The 26,156-nt window shown below is 33.7% G+C and overlaps 3 protein-coding genes across 3 annotated transcripts; 1 reads left to right on the top strand and 2 right to left on the bottom strand.

Moving 5' to 3' along the window:
• On the bottom strand, positions 1–3,104 carry LOC114371838 (polyadenylation and cleavage factor homolog 4-like). The gene is made up of 4 exons (XM_028329158.1): positions 2,939–3,104; positions 1,549–2,090; positions 672–1,397; positions 1–573 (listed from the first exon to the last, which is right to left on the bottom strand). Exons 2-4 carry the CDS (start codon positions 1,993–1,995, stop codon positions 1–3), a joined length of 1,746 nt encoding a protein of 581 aa, XP_028184959.1. The 5' UTR covers positions 1,996–2,090; positions 2,939–3,104.
• A 1,487-nt stretch (positions 3,105–4,591) lies between these two features.
• On the bottom strand, positions 4,592–11,245 carry LOC114369753 (polyadenylation and cleavage factor homolog 4-like). Its single transcript, XM_028327004.1, has 7 exons — positions 10,587–11,245; positions 9,659–9,760; positions 9,321–9,575; positions 7,378–8,004; positions 5,797–6,654; positions 5,149–5,697; positions 4,592–4,968 (listed from the first exon to the last, which is right to left on the bottom strand). The coding sequence occupies exons 1-7, from the start codon at positions 10,917–10,919 to the stop codon at positions 4,924–4,926; spliced, it is 2,769 nt and encodes a 922-aa protein (XP_028182805.1). The 5' UTR covers positions 10,920–11,245; the 3' UTR covers positions 4,592–4,923.
• Positions 11,246–21,219: 9,974 nt separating this feature from the next.
• Positions 21,220–22,465, top strand: LOC114369754 (F-box/LRR-repeat protein At4g14096-like). Its single transcript, XM_028327005.1, has 2 exons — positions 21,220–22,161; positions 22,265–22,465. The coding sequence occupies exons 1-2, from the start codon at positions 21,691–21,693 to the stop codon at positions 22,352–22,354; spliced, it is 561 nt and encodes a 186-aa protein (XP_028182806.1). The 5' UTR covers positions 21,220–21,690; the 3' UTR covers positions 22,355–22,465.
• The last annotated feature ends 3,691 nt before the right edge of the window (positions 22,466–26,156 follow it).

Here is a 26,156-nt window from a genome sequence, read left to right as displayed (position 1 = left end):
TCAACTCCGCATTCGTTTCCTTCGAGTATCCTCTTCATTGGCACACTGCAGATTAGAGTCTGATCTGCATTTAGCATGAATTATGGGGCCTAACTGTGACCTATCCATGCCTGCTGATGTTTTTCTAGCGGGTGCATTGAGGTATGCAGCTCCTCTATACATCCATTCCTCCATTTCATCACTGTAAAACTCATCAAAAGACTCTCCACATAACCCACATGTACTCTGGTCCTCTTCTGTTGGCACTGCAAACTCTTCATGATCTTTCCTTTCTTCATAATCTATGCTTTCTGTTGCCAAAAAATGTGGAACTGATTCTGTTCCCAATGCCTCTGCACCACTAAGCCACAGCTTAAGACTCGCAAACCACTTGCGAGAGGGCTTCTGCTTACAGCTTTTAGACATCCGATTCTTAGTCACATGCCAATCCATATGACTACTGTGTTTCTCTTGGCATCTGAATCGGAGCCCACAAGTTTTGCATTGTCTAGGGAGATCACGATACAAGGCGTTTGCTGGAGACTCGTGACGAACCTTCAGAATATCTGGATTAAACTCAGTTCCAATAGAATCCTAAAAAACAAATACTTAATTAACTCTTGATATGGAACAATCAAATCAACAAAGGATAAAAAAGAAATGAACTTATGATAGATATTAATATTAGATACCTGTGCAGGCAGCTGGTTAGCCAATGAGATCACGCCTTGAGACATTAGAGAACTAATTAAACTAGTATATCTAATGAAAGGGTTATTTGCAAAGCTTTGGACTGGTGAAGGGAATTGTATACCATGTAACGGATTTGACATGGCTGTACTAATAGAAGCATCATGTAGCTGCAATGAACTCCCAGGACTAAATTGAGAGGGCGTTGGATCCTGAGATGGAAAAAACTGCAGCTGTGGTGCTTGCCCGTGATTTTGCTGGTTGGATGAAATTAGTCCGGGATGCTGATTAGGCAACTGATGTATCTTAGAAATACTTGCATCCTTGTTCTCAATACGGTCAAATGACTGTTCTGGCATAAACGAAGATTTATTTACATGGTTCACAATAGGGTCACTAGTATGTGTAGCTTCAAACTGATTCCTAACACGTTTTTGCAATGGAGTTATTGGATTTAAGGTAGGAGGTCGAGTGACATTCAAATTTGTAGAAGGCCTTATTTCAAAAGATGTAGGTCGAACCAGATATGGGTTTATATCAGTATTTCGAATGTTATCAACAGGAGGGATCGTGAGACTCCTTGCTCGCCCCCTATTATTAAAGTTATGTTGTGATGAGTTAGACAGATGAAGAGAAATCTTCGAAGGATCATGAGGTTGAGAAGAGCCTAGACTATAATTGATTTGATTTTGGAATCTAGGTACCTCACCCAATGGTGCATGACGAAACTGCAAAGAGAGTAAATAAATTTACAATTCTAGTAGGCAAGGTATTGGCAAGTCTTATTTCCTTTCAAATTACATAAAAAATTTCATGAACTACTAAAGTTTAAACTGTTGGTGAAAACTAAAAACACATATATGGTTTTATATTACGTACATCTCTAATACCCCATCCCTTGCTGGCATCTTGCTCTGACAAAGTTGCATTAGCTGGAACAACAGGCCTTTCCCTGGAGAAACCAATAGTTGAAGACAATAAGGTTGGACTCATATCTTCCCAATCAAACTCCTCCTCTTCAGTATTCTGCAATGAAGTTGACATGTTGTCTATACCATTTATATCCAGTGGTTCAACTAACAAAGACTTGCTGCTTGAAGTTTGTTGGCTTTTGTCACTACCATATGCCTCAATTAAAGCTCTTGGACTTTGATGCTGCTGTCCATTGATAAAGCTGTGTGTGATAGAAGCTGGAAATTGTTTTCGTTTTCGTTGCCATTCACTAACCTCCACATGTCTACCTAATGCTTTGGCTACTCCTAAATCAACAGCCGGATGAGGATAGTCTCTCTCAAATAACCAGCTAGCAACTGCATATTCACTCATGGATGCAGACAAAGGCCTATCAAGTCCAATTCCTGAAGGGGACAGCAATACTCAAAGCCTGCTACTGCTTGATAAAAATTGATGTGTCCTACTACCTACAAAGCCAAAGTTTGAATTATTAGCATTCACTACCAACTTGTAAGGATAAAACAAATACTGTGTCACAATGCCACTCATTATATCTGTTTGCATGAATTTTCCCCCAAATAAGGGTTGGAAATTTTCTCTGTTGAATGAATGCTAAATATTGAGCAGCAATCACTTCCTAGAATCAATGGATTCATTACTTACTTCACATAAAACATGACAAGAGAAAAAAACTACATGACTAGAAAGGGGTTAGGAAAAAAAATATCACTAACCAGGATAAAAAATTTCCCAGATGTCAAAACAATTAAGAAATTACAGAGAGAAAAAAAAGATAAATTATGTATGTCTAATATGTTTCCAACCATACTAATCCATAAACAGAATTTTGTTGCCGCGCACAACATGCAAATTGGAGACTCTCAAAGGAGGAGACACGGAAAAAGTATTTAATTTGTGAAATTTGATTTTGAACTGTTAAATGTTATTGGGATACATGCACAAATTAGTTTTAACCACAGATTTTCCATTAGAAAGTGTGATATACTGGGTAAAATTGATTTGCAAAACCTAATAACACTTGATTCCATAACGGGAACCATGTGGTCTAAAGACAATCTAATAAAACTTTTTCACAACTTGACAACCCAACAAAATATACGTGACATGTCTCCATCCACCATTGCTAAACATAGCATCAAAATTCCAGTCTTCGGCAAATACAAAGTTTGGAGAACATAATTTATACCAAAAGAAAATGGGGAAACATTACAGAGAGACAAACCAAGATGCAGGAAAGGAACGATGGTTACGTGTAAACAATAAACAATTCCATTAATGAAATGTACAAACTTACAGTTAGGGTATCAGCTAATGAAGCGTCAGCCTCGTCCCTTGTATTGAAGACAGAGATGTCACAAAACAGCTTACACTATCCACAGTTGACTGCCGCAAGTATTTCGGATTAACATGTATGCCGTGCCTTGGCCGAGGGGTTTCATAAATAGGAGCAAATTTTTCAATTCAAAGTGAATCTTGTCTTTTTTCTCGCGTATCTAATCTTTTGAATTTTAATCTTTTATAATCACAGAAATATCAAAAGATCTTAGAAGATATTGATTTAATCTTTTAATAAATTAAATTAAATTTTTCGAAATTAATATTCTTATCTTTTTTTTCTGAGTTAAAAAAACATTTTAAAAAATAGTACTTAAGATATTGATTTAATCTTTTTAACAAATCAAATTGAATTTTTAACATTTCAAAATTAATATTTTTTTTAACAATTTTTCCAAGCAAAAATCAAGATAAAAAAGAAAAATTATATTGAATCATTGAGTTATGCTTGATCAAACAAAAGACACTTATAACTTTAAGTTAAAGGTGTCAAAATGGATTATCCAACCCAATGTAGATTGCGGACTATTATGAGTTACACTAAAAAAGTCCAAATGTAATTCAGGTCTCTAAAACAAAGCTCAAACCCTATAAAAACTTTATTATTTCAAGCTTTTGGTGGGTTTTTGTGGGCAAAGTTCGTATTAGGTCATAATCAGACCGGACTAAAAATGTTTGTGTTTAATTTGGACTCAGAATTTCAAACCCAAGTCCTGTGTTTTATTGAGAAAATTCGAGTTGGGCCGGTTAGTCCAACCCATTTTGTCACCTTTACTCTAAGTTATGCTATTTTTACTTATGAAATGATAAATATATTTTTGTTTGTTCCTTTCATATTTAAATTTGTTTCCTTGGGAGGTTTCAAATATGAGTGTAAAACAAAACTTGTTGGTTTATAATACTTTGATTTAGTGAAGAACTCAAGTCGGACATCAATAGTCAATATAAGTCAAATTCACCAAGTCAATGTAAATTTTGGAACACTCTTCTATCCCTACCTCCTTTTTATATTTATCGTTTACTTTATTGGCTAGGGTTAAGGGTTAGGACTTTCATTCTCATTTTGTTTTCATGAAAATCAATTCTTTACTATTGAAGGTTGAATACTAATTTTTTTTTTTAAAACAACTCAATTCACTCCTTGAATTATTAAGTTATTGAGACCACTTACTTATCATGTTTCTCTACTTTATGCTTCATGTAATATGTAATGAAAGATAGGGGAACAATTGCACATATAGACTACACAAAAACTACTTTAACATGCATCCATCTAGTCAGGTTAATTGTAACATTCTCTCTCTTTTTTAATTTTCTTTATTTTAAAATTAACATAAATTAGTATTTTAAAATTAATATGCTTGCATATCTTGAAGTGAATAGAATGTCATGTTTCATCCTAGATTAGATGAAAAGAAAATTAGTCCATGTGAAGCCTTCGACCTGTATTTGTATTCCCTGACAGCTAGCAACCATAATGAAGCGAATAAGGGCGAAGGGAGAGACATGGCTAGCACAACAAACTTATTTGAAGAAATTGATAAGAGTATCAATGACTTTGCTCTCACTTATGCATGAGTTCGATAAAAATACAAACAGTAGGTCCAAACAATTAATTCTATGCCAATTACCAGCTAATCAGTAGCAAGTATAATAATTTCTGATCAACCTGATAGTATATCGCTGCATAGTTTAAAATCCTGCGCCCCATCCGAGAAATAACAATGTACTAATAGTTTTTGATTTGGGGACAAAATTGCAAGAGACAAAATAATTTCAAGTTAAAATGTAACCTTTGACTGTAAGAAAATATGCGCGTTACCAGTCCAACTATACATGTACATGACTTTGGCAGAATGGTCATGGTATTGCAAGATTCAACTCTACTCTAAGATACACTAATGGAAAATCATAAGTTACAATGCACAAAACTGGTTACATTGGTCAACTCCGCATTCGTTTCCTTTGGGAACCCTCTTCATCGGCACCCTGCATATAAAGAAAAAAAAAGAAGAATATTTACTGAAGATTCATTGAAGCATATGCAGACATGCATAATCACCATACAGATGAAAATATTGCGACCAAAAAATATTAAAATGGAGCAAATGCTTGACAAAAAACTGAGGCTAGTGCAGTGCATAATAATATAGATAGAGAAAAAGATACCTTTTCATCCAGCCCAAGATCTTCAGAGGTGGCCATATTAGATTCTGATCTGCATTTAGCATGAATTATGGGGCCTAACTGTGACCTATCCATGCCTGCTGTTATTCCTAAAGGTGCATTGAGGTATACAGCTCCTCTATACATCCATTCCTCCATTTCATCACTGTAAAACTCATCAAAAGGCTCTCCGCATAATGCACATGTATTCTGGTCTTCTTCTGCCGGCACTGCCAACTCCTCATGATCTTTCATTTCTTCTATGGTTTCGGTAGGCAAAAAACCTGGAGCTGATTCTGTTCCTAATGCCTCTGCACCACTGAGCCACATCCGGTCACTAACAAACCACTTACGAGAGGGTTTCTGCTTACGGCTTTTAGACATCCGATTCTTAGTCACATGCCAATCCATATGACTACTGTGTTCCTCTTGGCATTTGAATCGGAGCGCACAAGTTGTGCATTGTCTAGGGAGATCACCATATAAGGCATTGACTGCAGACTCATGACGAATCTTCAGAATATCTGGATTAAACTCAGTTCCAACAGAATCCTAATAAAAAATATTTAATTAACCTTGGGTGGCGCAATCAAATCAAAAAGGAAAAAAAATGAAAGAAATGAGCTTCTGATAGATATAAATATTAGATACCTGTGCAGGCAGCTGGTTAGCCAATGAGATCACGCCTTGAGACATTAGAGAACTAATTAAATTAGTATATCCAACAGTTGGCTGTTGGCTTGGCATAAATGCACCAGCATTTGGATGGGGTATCATTTGAGATGGAGCAGGAGGGCGACCAGGAGGTAAAGGTGGATGGGCTCCACCCTGTAAATGTAAAGGGTTATTTGAAATACTTTGAAATGGTAAAGGGAATGGTAGAACTGGTAATGGATTTGACATGGCTGTACTTATAGAAACACCATGTCCCTGCAATGAACTCCCATGACTAAATTGTGAGGTTGATGGATCCTGAGAAGGAAAAAACTGTAGTTGTTGTGCCTGCCCATGATTTTGCTGGTTGGACGAAATTACTCCAGAAAGCTGATTAGGCAACTGATGTATCTTTAAAATACTTGCATCCTTGTTCTCAACACTGTCAAATGACTGTTCTGGCATAAATGAAGATTTATTTACAACATGGTTCGCAATAGGATTACTAGTATTCATGGCATCAAACTGACTCCTAACATGTTTTTGCAACGGATTTATGATGGGTGGCCGAGTGACATTCACATTTACAGAAGGCCTCATTTCAAAAGGTGCTGGCAAAACTGATGGGTGAGCTTCCATCCTCGACACTGCAGGTCGAACCCAATATGGGTTATTATCTGTATTGCGAATGTTGTCAATTGGAGGGATCATAAGATTCCTTGCCCGCCCCCTATTACTAAAAATGTTAGACGGATGATGAGAAATCTTCCAAGCATCATGAGGTTGAGAGGAGCCCAGGCTATGATTGATTTGATTTTGGGATCCAGGTACCTGACCTGGGGGTGCACGACAAAACTGCAGCAAGAATAAACAAATTTCCAATTCCATTAGCAAATTATTGGCAACTCCTATTTCCTTTCAAATTAAATAAACTAAAATGAAGTTTCACAACAAATTATCGTTACTAAAGTTTAAACTGTTACGTGAAGACACGTAAATGGTTTTATATTACATCTCTCTCCAACACATCCTCACGCAAAAGCTCTTTTGAGGCAAGGACAATACACAGAAAACCTACATTGAACTAATTTCTAGTTTTTATTAAAATAAAATAAGGGGAGTCAATGCCAAATAGTGATGCAGAATATGCACCAAAAAAACAATTCTAAAAGCCAGTATTCTACTGTAAAAAATGTAGTATTAGTGAATGTGTGAACTAAAATTAGAGAAGAGACCAATTGCCAGAGAAGTATGAAAGAATTTCATGCATTTGATTAAGCCCTGCCCACACAAAGCTATCCACTTACAGTAAAAAAATGTGGCATTAGTGAATATCCGTGAACTAAATTAGAGATCAATTGCCAGACAAGTATGAAACAATTTCATGCATTTGATTAAGCCTATCCACACAAAGCTATCCAGATCCTCATCATCAGAAAATTATCACCAGAACCCAAAGCATCAATGGCATCTTATTAGAGGTATATACTTTAATTGGGAAATTCAAATTCAATATCATAAACCATACTAAAACAATATCTATCAGAAAGAATAAAGTAAAGAAGTGAGGAAACATACAGTTGAAGAGGCAAATGCATCTTCTGCTATGGCAGAAGAATCATCTACTGGAGGAAGCTGAGATCCACTAGACCACCCCTTCCTAGTATCTTGCTCTGACAAAGTTGCATTAGCTGCAACGCCAGGCCTTTCCCTAGAGAAACCAAAAGTTGAAGGCAATAAACTGTTATTCCTACTATGGTCTATTAAGGTCGGACTCATATTTTCCCAGTCAAACTCCTCCTCTTCAGTATTCTGCCATGATGTTGATAACACTTTGTCTATACCATTTCTATCCAGACGTTCAACTAACAAAGACTTACTGTTTGAAGTTTCTTGACTTTTGTCACTGCCATATGCATCAATTAAAGCTCTTGAACTTTGACGCTGATGTCCATTACTAAGGCTGTACGTAAAAGAAGTTGGAAATCGATTACGACCATCACCAGAATACAGCTTTCGCTGCCATTCAGTCAAATCCACATCTCTACCTAATGCTTTGGCTACTCCATAATCAACACCAGGATTGTCCACTGCATATTCATCTATAGATGCAGACAAAGGCCTATCAACTCCAATTCTTAAAGGGGACGACGAGGATATTCCAAGCCTGCTACTGCTTGATAAAAATTGATGTGTCTTACTAGCCTGTGAGGATAAAACAAATACTGTGTCACAATGCCACTCATTATATCTGTTTGCAAGATTTTTTCTTGCAAACAAGGGTTGAAAATTTTCTCTATTGAATGCTAAATATTCAGCAGCAGTTTCTTCCTAGAATCAATGGATACAGTACTTACTTCATTCGCCCCCAGACATAAAATATGAGAAGAGAAAACTATACGGCTGACTAGAGAAGGGGAGGGGAGGGAAAAATATCACTTGACAGGATGACAAATCTCCCAGATGTCAAAATAATTAAAAATAATACAGAGAAGAACAGATAAATTATGTCTGTCTGATATGTTGCCAGACATACTATTCAATAAACAGATTTTGTTGCCATTAACAATATGCAAATTGGAGGCTCTCAAAGGGAGACAAGGCAGAAGTATTTAATCTGTCACTGTAATCTAAGGACACCGGAATAATCAATTTAGAGAGGAATCAGGGAAAAAATATCCCATATTAGAGTTAGGAAATTCAGTAAATCACAATAAATAAACAAAAGATTGCATGTGTAGGACTTAGTGCATGTTCGGAACAGGTTATTTAACATGGATCAACTACCCTCTCTCCATGTCTAACACCTTAAATATGCAGAAGCTACATGTAGTAGCTTCTGATGGACATGGATCCATTCAACCTAAACCAGGAAGCAAACATGCTCTTAGTGATCATTTGTTTTAATGTTTGGTAAAATTGATTATGGAAGTTTTGTATTTGAACTGCTAAATGTTATTGGGATGCTAGTACCAATTCATTTTAACCAGATTTTCCATTTGAACGTGTGTCACACTGTAAAATTGAATTTAGATAGTAAACATACAGGCCCTTAGTCATAGTTCATAAAAGCTCTTAAGGAAAGAGGGGGCGAGAGGTAAGCAAAAATAAAATAAATTTTCCAAAGAGCTTTACAATCCATCACAAGATATGGATTGTGTCTACATTGATTCCTCCACCCCCCCACCCCCACCCCCACCCCAATGCTAAACTTAACATCAAAATAGCAAATACAAGGTTTGGAGAACATAGTTTATCCCAAAAGAAAATGGGGAAAAGTTTTGGGAAGACAGAGAGATGGACAGACATGCAGGAAAGGAATGATGGATACAGACAGATCCTACCATGAGAAAAAATGAGATATTTACCACAAAAATTACATTTTTGTTATGGTTACATGAAAACAATAAACAATTCCATTAGTGAAATATACAACCCCATGGTACCAGCAAGCTAATTAAGACTTAGCCTAGTCCTTGTATAGTTTGTGTGGAAGACAGAGATGTCATAAAAAAGCTTACACTATCCACAGTAGAGCGCTCCAACTGCCGCAAGTATTTTGGATTAACATGTATGCCATGACTTGGTCGAGATGATTCAGAAGCCCTGACAGGATTCGGGGTGGATGATTGAGTATTAACTGCTTGAGAAAATTGCAACTCAGCTTCAATCTTGTGCAGGACTGAAGGTGGAAAGACTTTTGACCAAGTACCAAAAAGATGGCGCATTGCAGAATGCAAACTAGGCTGAACCTGCCTGTATGCCTCACAGAAAACCTGAGGAGAAAAATGAAGCAGACGTTTCAGTTGTGGAATAAATAATAAAATTAAAAACAATACAGCAACTCTAGTTGACCTACTTCAGGAAGACGTAAAGAGAAGTATCTAATGTATTCCTGCCCAAAATTCTTCACAATACTGTCCAACAGATAGAGTGAAGGAAGCTTTTGATCTACTGGAACCTGCAAAAGCATATCTCCAAAAAATTGAATTCCCATGTGACAGTGGCATAGCCAGAGATATATAAATAAACTAGAGATTCCAATTCTGAAAGTAGAAATACTAATGTTCTACTACGCATCAACAAAAACTCACAATGGACTTGGGTGATTTAAAAAGTCGTTAATTTCTTTACATTTTGTATTATTTGTATACTATGATCTCATTATGCATGACCCGATACTTATTAAAGAATTATAAAACGTTTTCATACTGAATTAAATACTCGTTCATTCAACAACCCTTTCTTATTTTGCAGAAATTACTTCATTTCAGCAAAAATGAAAGAACAACTTTCCTTTAATGGCATTCCTGAGCCTTTCCAGAAGTAGTATTCCAAAATTCAATTTCAATTCGTATGCCCTTGACTTTCCTGAAATTGAAAAAAGCCCTCAAACACATTGTACACAATCTTCACAATGCGTTAGAAACTCCCCACATCTACTCATTTAGATTGTACTATTTCCTATTCTTTAAATTACCAGTAGCAACAAATTATTTTTGCTTTACGCTTTAATATAACGTTCGAAGCAACGGTCAGTTTGAGCGTATAACCCAATCGTTCCCTCGGCCTATGGGCGACCTTCATTTTTCAGAAAAAAGCCAAAAGCATAAAAAAAAACGCAGAACTAAAAAAAAAAACGAAGCATTGGAGCACGAATTGTGACATTAAAAAAAATGAAGCAACAAGAGAGGGATAATTTTGACCCGAACTAATAAAACGATTCCATGACATTGTACAAATCTCAAGAGGTAGAAGAAGAAATTTCGGCGGCAACGGAGACGGACCTCGAGAATCCGAGCGCAGATTGCGTCAGCGATACCTTTGGCGTGCTCCCTCTGCTGTTCGGCGATAATTGTGAGATCGGTGATGATGGGTTTCAAATTGCACGTGAGTTCCGACAGCAGGAGTTCGTAAATCTGGACGATTTCGTCGGTGGACGGCGGCGGGACGGGGACGGATGTGGCTCGGAGTTCATCGTCGCGCTGCTTGAGGAGAGCCTTGAAGCGGCCAACGAGAATCGACGGCGGAGGCTTCGCGATCTCATTGCCCATGGGTTTGGAAGCGAACCCCGCGGGTCTAGGGTTTTCGGGAGGGAGAATCATGTTTTGTGAAAACATAAATAAATATCGGTTTCGGAGAGATGGGGAGGTTAGGGTTAGGGTTAGGGTTTGGGAGGATGCGTCGCCGTTACGAAATTACGGCGTAGGAAGCGGCGGCATAGAGAGGGGAATTGAAATTGGAAATGGGGAATGGAAATCGGACGGTGTAGAAACGGCGACGCTATGGGATTGGTGAGTTATGAATTGAAATTTGAAACCCTTCTTTTTGTTTTGAGGGAGCGTGGGGTGGGATGGGATGGAAGTATGGGACTGAACTCTGGAGCCCCAAATTTGCACTCCTCTCATCAGTTAAGTCATAAGCGTGCCACGCATCGGGATATGGCTGTTCGCTTTCATTTAATTTCTTTTTTCTTTTTTGGTATACAATGAGATTTTTATTTTTTTCATTTTGAGGAATAAAACAGTCTTGCAAAAGAAAAAATAAATAGAACAGTTTTAACAAATGAAAAAGGCCAAAATATATGTTTGCTTCTCTAATTTATATTTTGGTTCTAAATTGGTCTTTTATGTTTTAAAAGTTCTAAAATAATTTTCTAAATAATTTTTACTCGCAACCCTAAGATTAGTATTTATTGCATTCAATCTCACTCTTTTTTTTATCATACATAAAATTCTTGTTTTTTTACCATCCATTACGCTGATTCTTTGACTCACTAACACTCAAATATAATGAGAAAAAGGAGAAAGAAGTGAAGATCTAGTGATGTTACAGTCACATCCTTGATCCCAATGAAAATGACATTATCTTACTTGACGAAACAATCATCTAGCTGTAACGTGTCATCACAGGAGGTGAAGCAAAGTTATTGAGTTGAGTGACCGCATGTGACACGCAGTGAGAGCACTGGTCGTTGGTGAGGCTATCGTGACACTGAAAGAGGTCACAGACAGCGTCAGAGGAGGCAAGAATGGTGAAACGTGACGTGATTTGGGTTGAGAGCAAATTTGTACGAGAGTGATAAGGGTTCTTAGAGCATTTCTAAAAAAATTAACACCGAGTAACGATAATAAACCCTAGGAAGATGAGTGTAATTTGTTCATAATTTTTTTAGTAATATGTTTGTCCTTTTTGTCATTTTTAATCCAAACAACATTAAACTCGTGTCATCGACAAGCCAATTATGACTCATCCGTTATGGAATGCAACGATGGTAACATTTTCATGTCGATCATGCTGGCAAGGTTCACCCTAATTGACATCAAAGGGATTAAATTTCTTTGACGTAAATATCATTGATCATTGCAATCTCTTTGTGATTGTGAAACCCCATGATGGAATTGGTGCCAAGAATTGCACTCTCACGAGAGTCAGAGGAATCATAGTTACCGGTGACACAAATTTACGTTATTTGGATTAAATTAAAATTAGTAAAAGAACAAACGTGTTACTAAAAAAAAATTTATGAAATCATTTATTATAACTTTTAAAATATAGAGACCAATTTAAAATCAGAAAAATAAGTTAAGGACCAAACATATTATGTTTTAACCAAAGAAAAGTAAAACATTGAATTTGAGCGCTTTGCGCTTAGAAGTGAAATATTTTGCAGTTTTGGTTAAGTTTTGGCATTTTTCTTTATTCTTCTTTCTTGGAGGAGCTAGAAATCATTCTAAACTCTGTAAAAAAATCATTCTGGACATAAAATTATGTAAAAATAATAATTTTTTATTTATGTAAAAATCAATCAATTTATCATATATCATAATTTATAATTTTGATGATAATGTAAAATTATGTTATACTACTAATACATCATCTTCTAATTATTTGTTAGTAATATATTCTCTTTTTTCTTTTAATTAAGAATATTCTAATATAAAAAATAATCAATACAAGAATATTATAGATCATATAAAAAGGAATAAATATTATTTAAAACTTAAGATTTATAGATAAAAATGAAAGGAGTATTTAATGTGCCTCACTTTGATTTTATAGTTTTAAAAAAATTAACGGGCATTAATTAAAAATCTTGTAATTTCAAATAAATTCTTAAAGTATTTTTTTGTTGTTGTATAATTAATAGTCACACTTAAATTATAACTTTTTTTTAGAAGAGGAAAAGAAAGGAAAGGAACTTAAATTGTAACTTATAAGTTCATACATACTGCCTAAACTTCCTACTAAATCGTATTGATAATAAGGTAGCTTGTTGATAATAGTATAGAGCTCCGACTATGATTAACCTTTATGAAATTATGTTTATTACATTATTGTCAAAAATTGATGTATTAGCTAAAATTTATGTAATATTAAAAAGTAAAAATATAATTAATTAAACAACATTGAATGAAAAATGATAGTTGTGGGTATATATATTGCCATGATCTACTTTTACCTACAGACACATTGAATTAGCTAGACACGTTAAATTACAATTTATGCTATGGTGACATGTAAAATCCTAAAGTTACAATCAAAGACTATAGTGACAGTCAAATAAGCATTGTTATATGCCTCTCACAAAGGACGGGCTAAATGTCTAATTAATATATACTTACGGATTTTTATCTTTTAGTGACACTGCAAGTCAAATTTCTTGTAGTGTATAATTTTGTAATACTTGTACAAATAACAACTTCAATACATATATTGTTGTATACTTATGTTTCCATATTTTTATTTTATATTGATCATGAAAAAACAATTAATACAAAGTAATTTATGTAAGTACCCGTGTGTTAATTTTTGAGGTTAGGATAATACTGTGTTTATTATCCATTTTTATCCCTGTTTTTAATTATTGTATTTAATGATTTTGAATTAATGTTGTCATACAGACATACAGTTTATAAAATTCTTATACTTTGACTTATCTCTACCAATTATGAACTTTTTTTGGAAATTATCGATTAAAAAAAATATGTATTGGTTTGAGGTAGCTTTTGTCATGTGACAAACTATCTCATTATTTCATTAATTAATTTTTTTACGTCCATGTTATAATGTTTTTTCTCTGCATAGATGAAACACCAGATTCTTTTTTTAAAAGAAAAACTACCGTATCAAGTTAAAAAAAAGTCTCAAATAAGTGACTTTTTTGGTGTTTTGAGAAAGTTGGAGATTACTGGTTTCTAGAATGACTTACAGTAGCATTTTCGGATTACCAGTGTGAAGCTTCCAAAAATTACTTTTGAAGCAAAAAATACACATACTATCCTTTTGCAAAAGTATATTCAGTGGGTCTGGAGGGTAACCCAAACGAATTAACGAAGGTTTATTTTGTTGGGAACAAGAATGCCAAGCACCAAGTCTTCTGCTGAAGCTACTATTAAATAAAAATAGCAAGTTAACCGGTACCCATAGTTTATTTTTGGTTAAGAAAGTAAACAAAAAAATTATTAATATACGTAAAATTGTATTGTTTATCATTTTTTTTAATATTTTTTTATAATATTTACAATAAATATATTCTTTTTTAATTCTTTAATTAATACTGTAATGAGAAACTAGTGTGACTGAAGCCTTGAAGGTTTCTTCTTTACTACAATCCAATGTCACTCTTATGTAGGGGTGACTATGAAGCAATTTTCCCCCAAAAGTAATTTTTTTTACTTGATCATATTAAATAATTATATTATTTTTATCCTTATAAAAAATAAGAGTTGTCCCATAAAATGATTTTTTTTTTTATGAAAAGAAGGTAAAAAAGTTAAAGATAAAAAAAATTGATATTAATTTGACCCATTTTATCCCATCAAACTTGTAAAAACTTAAGTATTTTTATTTTTTACCATAAAATTATTTATTTTATAAAAGTTTATAATATTTTTCATCTGTAAAAATAACATACACATTTATGTGACTCACTAAAAATAATTCTGAATCCATCATTGCTCTCATATCTCATCTCATTAACTTGGCAGTCACTTTTTTTTTCTCTTTTCTTTTTGGAGTTTCACATTCCAAGAATTTCGTACAACTGAAATAAAAATAACGTAGTAGCTTTGTTTTAGATAAAAATAAAAATACATTTTTAATCATTTGTAAAGGATAGTAAATACATTTGATTCTCTATTTTTTTAAAATAAAGATTTTGGTTTAACCATCAAATTTTCAAGACATGTGAAAATTGACTGTTAATAATATGATTTAATGAGCTCTTTTTAATAATCATTAATTTTTAACTAAATTCTTATTAAATTAAGTACTCTACTAATCAAATTAATAATTAAAAATCAAAATTACAATGTCCTATCAACGATCTAGTCGTTAACATTTTTTTTATTATCCATCAATATCCTAAAATTGAGGTTGAACCAAAATAATTGATTTTAAAAAAATAAAAAGATGAAATATTTCAATTTTTTTTAAAAAAAAAGAGATGAAAATTATATTTTAACCCATTTTAAATTTTTAATAACTTTTAATTAATAATAAAAATATATTTTTAAAAAATATTAACATCAACAGTGCGGTGAAATTAATCTACAGTACGTAAACAGTCTTTTTGTAATTCTTGGGACGTAAAGGACATTGTTTTTAAGCGAGAATAACATGGTGTATCATGTCCCAATCCCAAGCAAAGAGTGAACTTCGTATGGAGAAGACCTGAAGCAAACTTCTACTTGCGTAGCAAGCACTCTACCACGGTATCGTCTCGCTTCATTTCTTGTTCAATGTTCATTTTCTGCCAAATATGGTGAATATAAATTTGAGTTGTGCAGAGGTCAACGTCGTTTGACAGCGTTATAGCACTAAAAGTATACTAAGTTTGGAAATATTGGCATGTAGTAAGATAAACTCTACTCTCTTTTATTTTGGGGTTTTATCTCCACTAAAAAGTTTTATGTTGTTCATATTCCCATTTTAGTGTAATTACCGATCAAATCACCAAAGTCATAACATACAACAAACTACTGCATAGATGAAATATCGTGACGATTGAATTTCATCTTAGCAAATTACACGTTTCAAATATTCGAATATCAGGGTGTCACTAAGGATTGAACTCTTTCTATTCATAATGAATACATGAAGATAATCTGCACAATAGTTTATAACATTACTCTTGCTCGACACTAGTTTTACTAGCCTGTGTCCCTATCCTTCATAAGCATATCAAAGCCAAGTCCCAGCTTCTTGAAGCGGCTAAACTTCATGCTTATATAGGTAGTCCTTTTCTTTCTTGCACCTGTAAATGCAATTTTTCAAAAGAACCATTGAGAAGTTATACTTCAACCTCCTTAACTTACAGAACCGAACACATTCCTTTTGGGATACTTTCGATGATGTGTTCCAATCTCTACATGTTAAGCTTTCCACATTGAATTCAGCACCTAATGTCATATTAGATGGGAATTGGGTATCTTAACATAAGAGATTTCAGATGGACTTTAATCATAATCCCACAGCCGACCTTTTTACGAGATCTCTACTTAACCTTTTGGTTAAATGATCGGCCAAATTATGCTGAGTTCTCACAAACTCCACTGATATCACACCATGCATGATTAACTCCCGAACCATGTTGTGTCTAACACCCAAGTGTCTAGACTTCCCATTATACACTTGACTATATGCCTTAGCCAAAGTTGTCTGACTATCACACCTGATAGACATGGGAGGTATAGGTTTGGGCCACAATGGAATCTCATAGATTAGATTTCTTAGCCACTCAGCTTCTTTACCAGCTGCTGCTAAAGCTACAAATTCAGATTCCATTGTTGAATTTGTAATGCAGGTCTGTTTCTTGGATGCCCAAGAGATAGCACCTCCTCCAAGGAGGAATACCCAACCACTTGTGGATGAATAATCCTCCATATTGGTTATCCAACTTGCATCAGAGTAACCTTCAATAACCGAAGGAAATCCAGTATATGTCAAACCATAGTCAATGGTTCCCTTTAAGTACTTGAATACTCTATTCATAGCTTGCCAATGATGAGAACTAGGATTACTTGTAAACCTACTGAGTTTAGCAACAGCATAAGCTATATCAGGCCTAGTACTAATCATTGCATACATGAGTGATCCTATCGCCCTTGAGTATTCAAGTTGAGACACTGCTACACCTTTATTAGGTAATAGCTTCAGGTTAGGATCAATGGGAGTACTTACCGGAGAACAATCTTTAAAATTAAATTTCTCCAATATCTTCTCAATATAATGTGATTGAGAGATGGAAATACCATTGTTTCCACGTTTGATCTTTATTCCTAAGATCACATCCGCCTCCCCCATATCTTTCATATCAAACTTAGAAGACAAAAATGCCTTAGTTTCATCAACTTGATCTTGGTCGGTACCAAAGATCAACATGTCGTCTACATACAGACAAATGATAACTCCTTTGCCATGAGTATCAAACTTGTTGTATAGACATTTATCTGCTTGGTTTATAACAAAACCACTAGACAACACAACCTCATCAAATTTTTGATGCCATTGCTTAGGCGCTTGTTTCAAGCCATAAAGAGATTTCATCAGTTTACACACCTTATTTTCATTTCCTGGCATAACAAACCCTTCAGGTTGTTTCATGTATATCTCTTCATCCAATTCACCATTTAAGAATGCAGTTTTCACATCCATTTGGTGAATCATCAGATTGTGGATAGCAGCAAGTGCTAACAACAGTCTAATAGTGGATATCCTAGCAACATGAGCATATGTATCGAAAAAATCAATACCCTCCTTTTGCCTAAAGCCTTGGATAACCAATCTGGCTTTGTACTTGTCAACAGTACCATCCACTTTCATCTTTCTCCTAAAGATCATCTTACATCCTAATGGCTTACATCCAGGAGGTAAGTCAACCAATTTCCATGTATTATTTTGCATGATGGAATCCATCTCACTTTAGATTGCTTCTTTACAGAATACAGCATCCCTTGAAGTCATTGCTTCACTAAAAGTCTTTGGGTCTTCCTCAACATTAAGGCAATATTGATATTGAAATTCAATATCATTCCTTGACCCTTCAACCAAATAGAGTTGAAAGTCATCACCAAATGACTTAGCTTTTCTTACTCTCGTACTCTTTCTAGTTTCAGTACTAGTTAAAGGTATATCCTCAATATTAACTGAGACTTTCGACATGGAATTCATGTCCTTTGGCCTAGGTATAGATGTAAACCTTTGTTCATCAAAGATAGCATCCCGTGACTCTATAACCGAGTTCACAGCAACAGAATCATTAGATTCTAGCACATAGAATCTATATACTTTAGAATGTTCAGCATATCCAATAAATATGCAATCTATACCTCTTTCACCTATGGTTTTCCTTTTAGGTTCTGTAAGCCTGACTACAGCCCTACATCCCCAAATTTTGAGATAACTCAAATTTGGTGTCTTTTTGTGCCAAAGTTCATATGGGGTAACCTTATTCCTTTTGTTAGGAATTCGGTTCAACAAGTAACAGGCTGTCAACATAGCCTCACCCCAAAATCCTTCACTTAAACCCGAATAGGATAACATGGAATTCACCATTTCTTTCAAGGTTCTATTCTTCCTTTCGGCTACACCATTCTGTTGTGGTGTATAGGGAGCTGTAGTTTGATGTATTATTCCAGTAGATTGAAAATAAACCGGATCATAATACTCACCTCCCCTATCCGTACGAAGAGTTTTGATTAGCCCATTTTGATGAAGTTCTACCTCTTTCTTATAAATTTTAAATTTATCAAGAGCTTCATCTTTTGTATTTAATAAATATACATAACAATACCTTGATGCATCATCAATAAAAGTAACAAGATATTTTTATGACCTAATGATGGAGTAGCATGCAAATCACACAAATCACTATGAATAAGGTCTAAGACTTTAGTCTCACTTTTAACATCCTTAAAAGGTTTCCTAGTGATCTTGGTCAACATGCAAGTTTTGCATTTTTCAATGTTCATATCAAAAGGAGGAATCATACTTGTTTTTGACATATCTTTTAATCTTTTGTAATGAACATGTCCTAATCTAGCATGCCAAATTTCTGATTTTGTCATATTAGTTATAGAACTACACGAGGCCATACAAACAGATTCATGAACAAAAGGAACATCAATGTTTAATTTAAACATTCCATTACAACGATAACCAAATCCAACAAACGAACCATGTCTTGACAAGATGTACTTGTCACTTTCAAGTACTTGCTTGAAACCACAATTATTTAAAACCATACCAGACAATAAGTTCTTACGAATACCAGGTACAAATAAGACATTATCCAAATACAAACTTTTTTCGGAAGTAAAAACTAAATTCACACAACCTAATCCTAGGATTGGTTCAGTTGCAACATTGCCCATCTTCACAATAGAGCCATCATCGATTGGTCTAAATTCCTTGAACCAACGACGATCTTTGCACACATGGCTTGTTGCTCCCGAATCAAACCACCAAGCAACGTCATCATCCTGCACATAGAATGCATCAGATATTAGTGATACATAATTTGAATTCGTATTCGAATTAAAATTATTCACTACAATCTGACCTTGTTGCTTTTCAGGATCATTAGACCCACTTGGACCAGCCTTGTTCTTTCCTTTGAACACCCGGCAATCCCTTTTTAAATGACCAGGTTTCCCACACTTCCAACATGACAATTTTGTCTGTTTGTTTGGACCTTTGTTCTTATTTCCTTGAAATTTTCGTTTGTTACCTTTAGCATTGTAATTTTGCTTAACTGTTCCACTTTCCTCTACCATATTAACGGAAGAGGAACCTGCTACGGTTTTATTATTGACTTTGTCAATTTCCTGAGCCCTCAGCGACTCCTCAATCATGAAATGACTACCGAGTTGAACCAGAGTCAACTCTTCCTTCATATGTTTCAAGGTATGCTTGAAGTCTTTCCAAGAAGAAGGCAGTTTATCAATTATAGATGAAACTGCAATGGATTCATCCATTTTCAAATCATGTTGAGTAAACTTACCCAAAATCCGCAGCAGTTCATTATATTGCTCCATAACAGGCCTCGAATCAATCATTTTGTAATTAAAGAAATTACTAACTAAGAATTTGTTACTTGAGGCATCTTCTGCCATATACTTGGATTCAAGAGAGTCCCATAATTCCTTAGCAGACTCAACATTTTGATAAATATCAAAGAGAGAGTCAGACATACCGTTCAGAATGTGTCCACGACAAATGTAATCGTCGTTCTCCCATTTCGAACGCTTCCTTGTTTGATCCAGAGTTTCGCCTTCCATATACACCGGCATTGGTGTACTCAGCACATACACCACATTCAATGTTGTCAAGAGAAAGTGCATCTTCTTCTGCCATCTTCTGAAATCCTGCCCTTCAAACTTGTCCAACTTCGCAAACTTGCTTGTCATCTTCGAACTATCGTTCGTCATCTCGAAAGATTTGATTCAATCTTTTGTTGGTTAATTTTGAAAATCGAGATAATCCTGGATAAATCTGAAGTCGTGTATAAACATTTTCAGATTGAATCAAATTTCGGGGTTCAACCAAAATTGTTCAATCGGATAAAATCAGAAGATTATAATTCAAGAGTTTTGTTTTGGTCTTGTGAGTTTTTCACATGTTATGCTTTCTGAACCAGGATGATTATTTATAATCAAAGAACAGGTGGTTTTTGGCGGTTGAAGGAAGTTATGGAAGTTTTATCCTTTGAAAAAAAACGGTTGGCGGTTGATGGAAGTTTATCTTTTTAAAAAACTGTCTTTTCTTGAAAAATAACTTCCATGTAACTTCCAAAATTTGACTTCCATGTAACTTCCAAAATTTGCCTAAACCGAGCATCTCGTTATTACATTAAAACAAGCGTGCACTCTTATTTTAACATAATAAAGAGATCAATTACACTAAAATGTCCAACAATGGATTTTTGCTTGATGAAATCCTAATGTGAAATGTTAGTCTGTTGAATAGGGGTTAGGATTTGAAGTTGAGATGTTTACGTTGAATCATCAGGTTGAGATACTAGTTAATGTGATTTAAATATTTACATGTTCGGTTTTACATTGTGGTACTAATTGTGTTCAGAATTGATTTTGAGTTTAAGTAACTTTAGGTAGTTTTTGTGTTGGATCAAATGATGTTTTACTATTAACTTGCTTTTAGCATCCAAATATATGTTACTTCACTTCAAAATCGATTTTGCAAACACTCATCCAATCACACGCTTCAGAATCATGGGTATTTCAAGGAATAGTGAAAAGAATTTGATTCCAATTTTTTATCATCTGATTTAGTCCTGTCCTATTTTGGTCAAACAGAAAATAAATGAAAATAAATAAAATATTGGAATTTGTATCATTTTGTATTCTTATGATGATGCATTTGTACATTAGGAAACCATAAAATGATGGAAGAAGGTTTGTCAACTTGCGAGGCCAAATTTCAGAAGTTGAATAATGGAGTGAATGTAGATGGACACATGGATATGATAGGCAATTTACCTGACGAAATCATTCAACACATGCATTTTGAGTTTACTTCCTACAAAAGATGCTGTTAGAACAACTGTATTGTCTAGAAGGTGGAATTCCCAATGGATGTTTGTGAGCAATCTTGACTTCGCAGAATTTCCACCAAATATGAACTAGAAGACTGAGAAGAGGTCACTCTTCATGGATTTTGTGGATAGAGTTATTGCACTCCGTAAACCATTGGATCTAAATATTTTTGCATTGGTTTGTGAAGTATTTACTGATGCTTCCCGCTTCAATTCGTGGGTATGTGCTGCAGTAAAGCATAATGTTCAACACTTGCTTCTTGTACTAGATAAGATTCATCTAGAGCCTCTTGAATTGCCTATTTACATGTGATACACTCAGGAAGGCCTTTATAATGGCAGACATTTTGCTCAACCTTCCATCTTCCATTCACTTTTCGAATTTGAAGTTGTTGACTCTTCAGTATGTTGTTTTTCCTGGCTATGAGTCCACTCAACGACTATTTTCTGGCTTGCCTGTCCTGGAGGAGCTAACTTTGGATAGCTGCTGCTGGTTGAATTTTGAAATTGTTACCATAGCTCTTCCCATGCTTAAGAAATTGGATATAAAAGAAAATTTATCAGACCATGATAATTGTCAGTTCTTTATTATTGCAGAGAACCTCAACTCCTTTTATTACATTGATACACTCAAAAATGACTATTGGATCTATAACACCTTATCCCTTGATTGGGGATTAATGGGCTTGTGCAGCACTGATGACATTGGAGAGAGTAGCAGACTAAGAGAAGTTGCTAAAAGAGCTGGTAGGCTTAGAGGGATCTCTTGTGCGAAAGAACTATTGCTAACTCCTTATGCGTTTGAGGTATGCAACTTGTTATTAGGTGGAAATTGGCGCTAATTTTGTTTAAAATGCTGATTAATTCTGCTTGTGTCTCTTCTCTGATGGAATGTTGCTATTTTGTTAGGCTCTCGCATATTCTGAATATTTATGTGCCTGCATGCCTGTGTTATACAAAGTGACATATCTTGATTTCTTTCACCGGGAACGGCGATAAATTTTGGTTGTAGAACGCTAGCAAAGTTCCTCAAGAAATTACCATCTCTCGAATTACTAGTTTTCCAATCAGTAACTTTCCTGTAACCTTGAGTGTTTGTGGTTTATTTAATCTATGTATAATACATGGCTAATTGATTCTGATTTCTGAAATGTAGGGCATCTGTTTGTCTGGGAATCATGAAGGAGGAAGTTGGATACTGGATCCTGTACCTTCTTCTTTTCTCAAGACATCTCAAGTTCATTAGGATGTCAATTCTGTGGAACAGATGGGGAACTGCAAGTAGTCAAGAATTTGCTTAAACATGCTGAAATTTTACTACAAATGGATATAATATGTCATCATGAGAAATTTTCTGGCGGTTTGGCAAGGGAAAGGGATGTTCTTGAACAATTGCGAATGCTTCCTAGAGCCTCCACTTACTGCACAATCAATATTTCTTGAATTATTGTATGGGGGTCCTTCTGGGAAATGAGTTTTACGGTAGAAGAGATCTACCCTACCGTTTATGTTTTTTGAGGATTTAGACTTTAGTTGCTGAAAGGAGATGGAAGGTATCGAAAGTTGGTAGTTGCAACATGAATATTAAGCTAGGTTCATTACTTCTTAGTAAGTCCGCCAAAAATTTCTGCAAGCATTATACTTACTATTTTGGATCAATTATACTTGATCTGTCTATTCAGCCTTGGATATAATAGTGTAAAAATCGTGCTTGTTGGCAAGGTTTTTTGTTGTTGGCTTGGGACATGTTTTGTAACTTGTATGGATCCTCACTGGAAATTTCTAGTAAGTGAGAGATCCATGCATAGAATAGATGACTGATACACACTCCTTCGTAACATCGGTTATATTTGTTGAATATCAAAAAATTAAGACAGGTGAAATCATACATTACTTTTCTTTTGCTTTTTATGTTTTGTGTACCTGTATATTAGAAATGCATCTCAAAATTATAGTATATTAAGAGTCATTTTTCTTTCGTAACATAGCAACAGCACCGTTCTTTTTTAAAATATTTGACAGGATATCATAATAAATTGTTTTTCAGTTTTTTTTCCTGAAATAATATCTTTTCTGTAAAACATTAGGCTGAATCTCTATTATTATAATACAAGTGCATTTGTAATCGGTTATTTATTTATTTTTTCTTTTGTTAATATTATATACATACACGCGCGTGTGTCTATATAGAATAGCAGTTTCAAAATAAACTGCAGGAGCAGGATATGTGCAGTTCTGATTCCTACTTTTAAAATTTATTAAATCAAATTTCAAAAATATCTTATTAATAAATTAAATCAAAGGACTAGATTGATACTGGTTAAGATTACAAGCCACTAAATTGGATTGGGATTTTAAAAAATTATTTTAGTATAAATAAATCTTGTGAATTTTAAAGATTATATAAAAATATTATAACTTATCAAATTTATTTATAATACTTTTGTGATTATTTAGATTTTAATAAATTTATATCATAAAAATAAAAAACATTACTTTTACGATAGTTTAAATTTTAATAGATTTATATCATAAAAACTTAAAAGATTTGAAACGACTTTATAGATTTATAAGATTTAAAATAATTTCATATGAATTTTTAAAAACACATTCAAAATTACAAGAGTTAATTAAAAAAATGATAAGAAATGATGAGGTTTGGATAAAAAAAAAGTAAAATTAATATAATTTTTAATCTTTTAATATTTATATTGATTTTAGCTTCATGTCCTCCTATACTAACATTTCTTGTAATAACATTTTCTTATTTTCATTTTTTGTTTTGAATAATAGATTTAAAATTATACGTCAATTTTCTATTTTTATTTTTTAATTACTACAATTATTCTATGATAAATCTAATGATATGTTTGAATGAGATACAATAATAAACATGTAATATAAGGGAATAGTGGGATTGAAAAATTGATAACAGGATTATTAAGTTATGTGGATGATGAAATTAAGGGTGATAATGTCAAAAATATTGTGTCGTGCAAGTGATGAACGTAATCAGTATAAGTAAAACATGATTAGTCTTAACACATAATACAAATATGAATTTTATTTAGAAAATAAAGGAAAAAATACAGAGGAGAATAGTATACTTGACTTTTTATTATAAAAGAATAAAAGAAATATATATGACACACACATTTTAAAGAATATTAAAGAGAGAAGAGGGTATGTGTAATATGAAAAAAGAAAGCTAGGTAACTAATAGAAAAAGAAAGAAAAAAATTTATAGTAAAATCTCAAAGGTTTGAATGAGATTATTTGATAGATGTTTTATACTAAAAAGTTGGATGAAACTCATTAAAATTCTTCTTAAAAAGATCTATCGAAATTTATATATTTTTGAACATCAAAATATTTTCAATAAATTATAAAAAATTCTAACTGAATACCACCAGATTTTATTGTCTTGCTTAAAAATCTTAATTAAATCCCACGAAACTTATTTATATTATTTTAAAATCTTGATTGATATCATAAGATTATGTTATAAAATAAATTTGAAATCCTAATTCAATATACTCTTAAGTTAGATAATAGTCACATGACTATTTAAGAAAATGTGCATTTTTTAATCTTAACCATTTTTAACAACAAAAAATATCTTTATTTAATATAGTTTTCTCTGTAATCTATATATATATATAGAGAGAGAGAAACATAAATATTATAATTATAATTTTCTTCACTTAAAAAAATCATTTTTAAACATTTTTTAATTTAAGTAAAATAGAACATATTGATGTAAAAAGGCAAGACTTAAGGATGTAAAAAGCGGGTGTGAATTTATTACTAAAAACTGTTGTTATTAATAAGTTATTACATTAAGTTATTGGAAAAATAGAAGAAGACAATGATTCATTACCCGTAGGAGGTTATTACATTCCGTATGCCTATTAAATAGTGTATAGAAGTTGACCCGCCATCATAAAATCAGTCCAATTTATTCGGTGCACCAAATTGGTTTAAGACATACACGTTTTTACCTTTTTCGGATAAATACTTTTTTTTTTAACTTTGCAGACAATCACCACCATGGCCATCTCATGTTATAAGTCAGACTTTTTTTTTTCTTCATTTGTAGGAATTGTAGACGAAATTTATGACACTCATGTATTATTTTTAACCAACTCAATTATTTTCTTCATTTGTAAGAAAATATAAAGTGTACTATTCAGATTCTGAAGTAGGTGGCCTAAATAATTTATTGGGTGCACCAATTTTTTTGGGAAGTTAAATAGAATAAGAGGAAAACTTTATCTTATTGTCAAAAGATAAAATCCTAAAACCAAAAAATATTCATTATTAAAAAAAGAAGATAAAATCATTTATTTTTCTCATTAATATAATCTTCAAGAGGAAGATTAAGATGAGATACTTCAATTTCTTTTTTATAAAAGGATTCAGGTAAGACATTCTGATTTTAACTCAAATATTGATCATTGCATACCTTTGCACCTTTATCTTGATCGTAAGAGCTTAGTGTCTTTACATGGACTTTTCATTACTGTTTTTGGAAAGACTACAGAACATCGTGGGTAAGTCTTGCCAAAATCAGTTAAAAACATCAAGTTACTGTGGTTAATGTCCCATAAGAAAATTTCTTACAACTAAAGGAAATACAATATGACAAACATGGCATGCATGCGAAAAAAGGGCATACACAAATTTGAATCTGATAATGAAACGCGAGCAACCGTTTTCCTTACCGTTGCGATGTCTTCCTCAGTGTTTGTTAGCGAGCTGTCCAACTTATGCTTGAAGAAACAGTAAAGAATCATGCACA

The sequence above is a fragment of the Glycine soja genome, chromosome 10 (genome assembly GCF_004193775.1).
Source record: "Glycine soja cultivar W05 chromosome 10, ASM419377v2, whole genome shotgun sequence".
Classification (NCBI taxonomy): domain Eukaryota; kingdom Viridiplantae; phylum Streptophyta; class Magnoliopsida; order Fabales; family Fabaceae; genus Glycine; species Glycine soja.
The sequence above is the reverse complement of the archived record's forward strand: the minus strand, read 5'-3'. Positions and strand labels throughout refer to the sequence as shown.

Coding starts and splice junctions, on each gene's coding strand:
- LOC114371838 (XM_028329158.1), bottom strand. CDS start 1,995: ATGAGTGAATATGCAGTTGCTAGCTGGTTATTTGAGAGAGACTATCCT. Junction 1,398..1,548: donor AGGGATGGGGTATTAGAGAT/GTACGTAATATA, acceptor CTCTCTTTGCAG/TTTCGTCATGCACCATTGGG. Junction 574..671: donor CTAACCAGCTGCCTGCACAG/GTATCTAATATT, acceptor TTTGTTTTTTAG/GATTCTATTGGAACTGAGTT.
- LOC114369753 (XM_028327004.1), bottom strand. CDS start 10,919: ATGTTTTCACAAAACATGATTCTCCCTCCCGAAAACCCTAGACCCGCG. Junction 9,761..10,586: donor TCTGCGCTCGGATTCTCGAG/GTCCGTCTCCGT, acceptor ATGCTTTTGCAG/GTTCCAGTAGATCAAAAGCT. Junction 9,576..9,658: donor TCTCTTTACGTCTTCCTGAA/GTAGGTCAACTA, acceptor TTTTCTCCTCAG/GTTTTCTGTGAGGCATACAG.
- LOC114369754 (XM_028327005.1), top strand. CDS start 21,691: ATGGCAGACATTTTGCTCAACCTTCCATCTTCCATTCACTTTTCGAAT. Junction 22,162..22,264: donor TAACTCCTTATGCGTTTGAG/GTATGCAACTTG, acceptor CTATTTTGTTAG/GCTCTCGCATATTCTGAATA.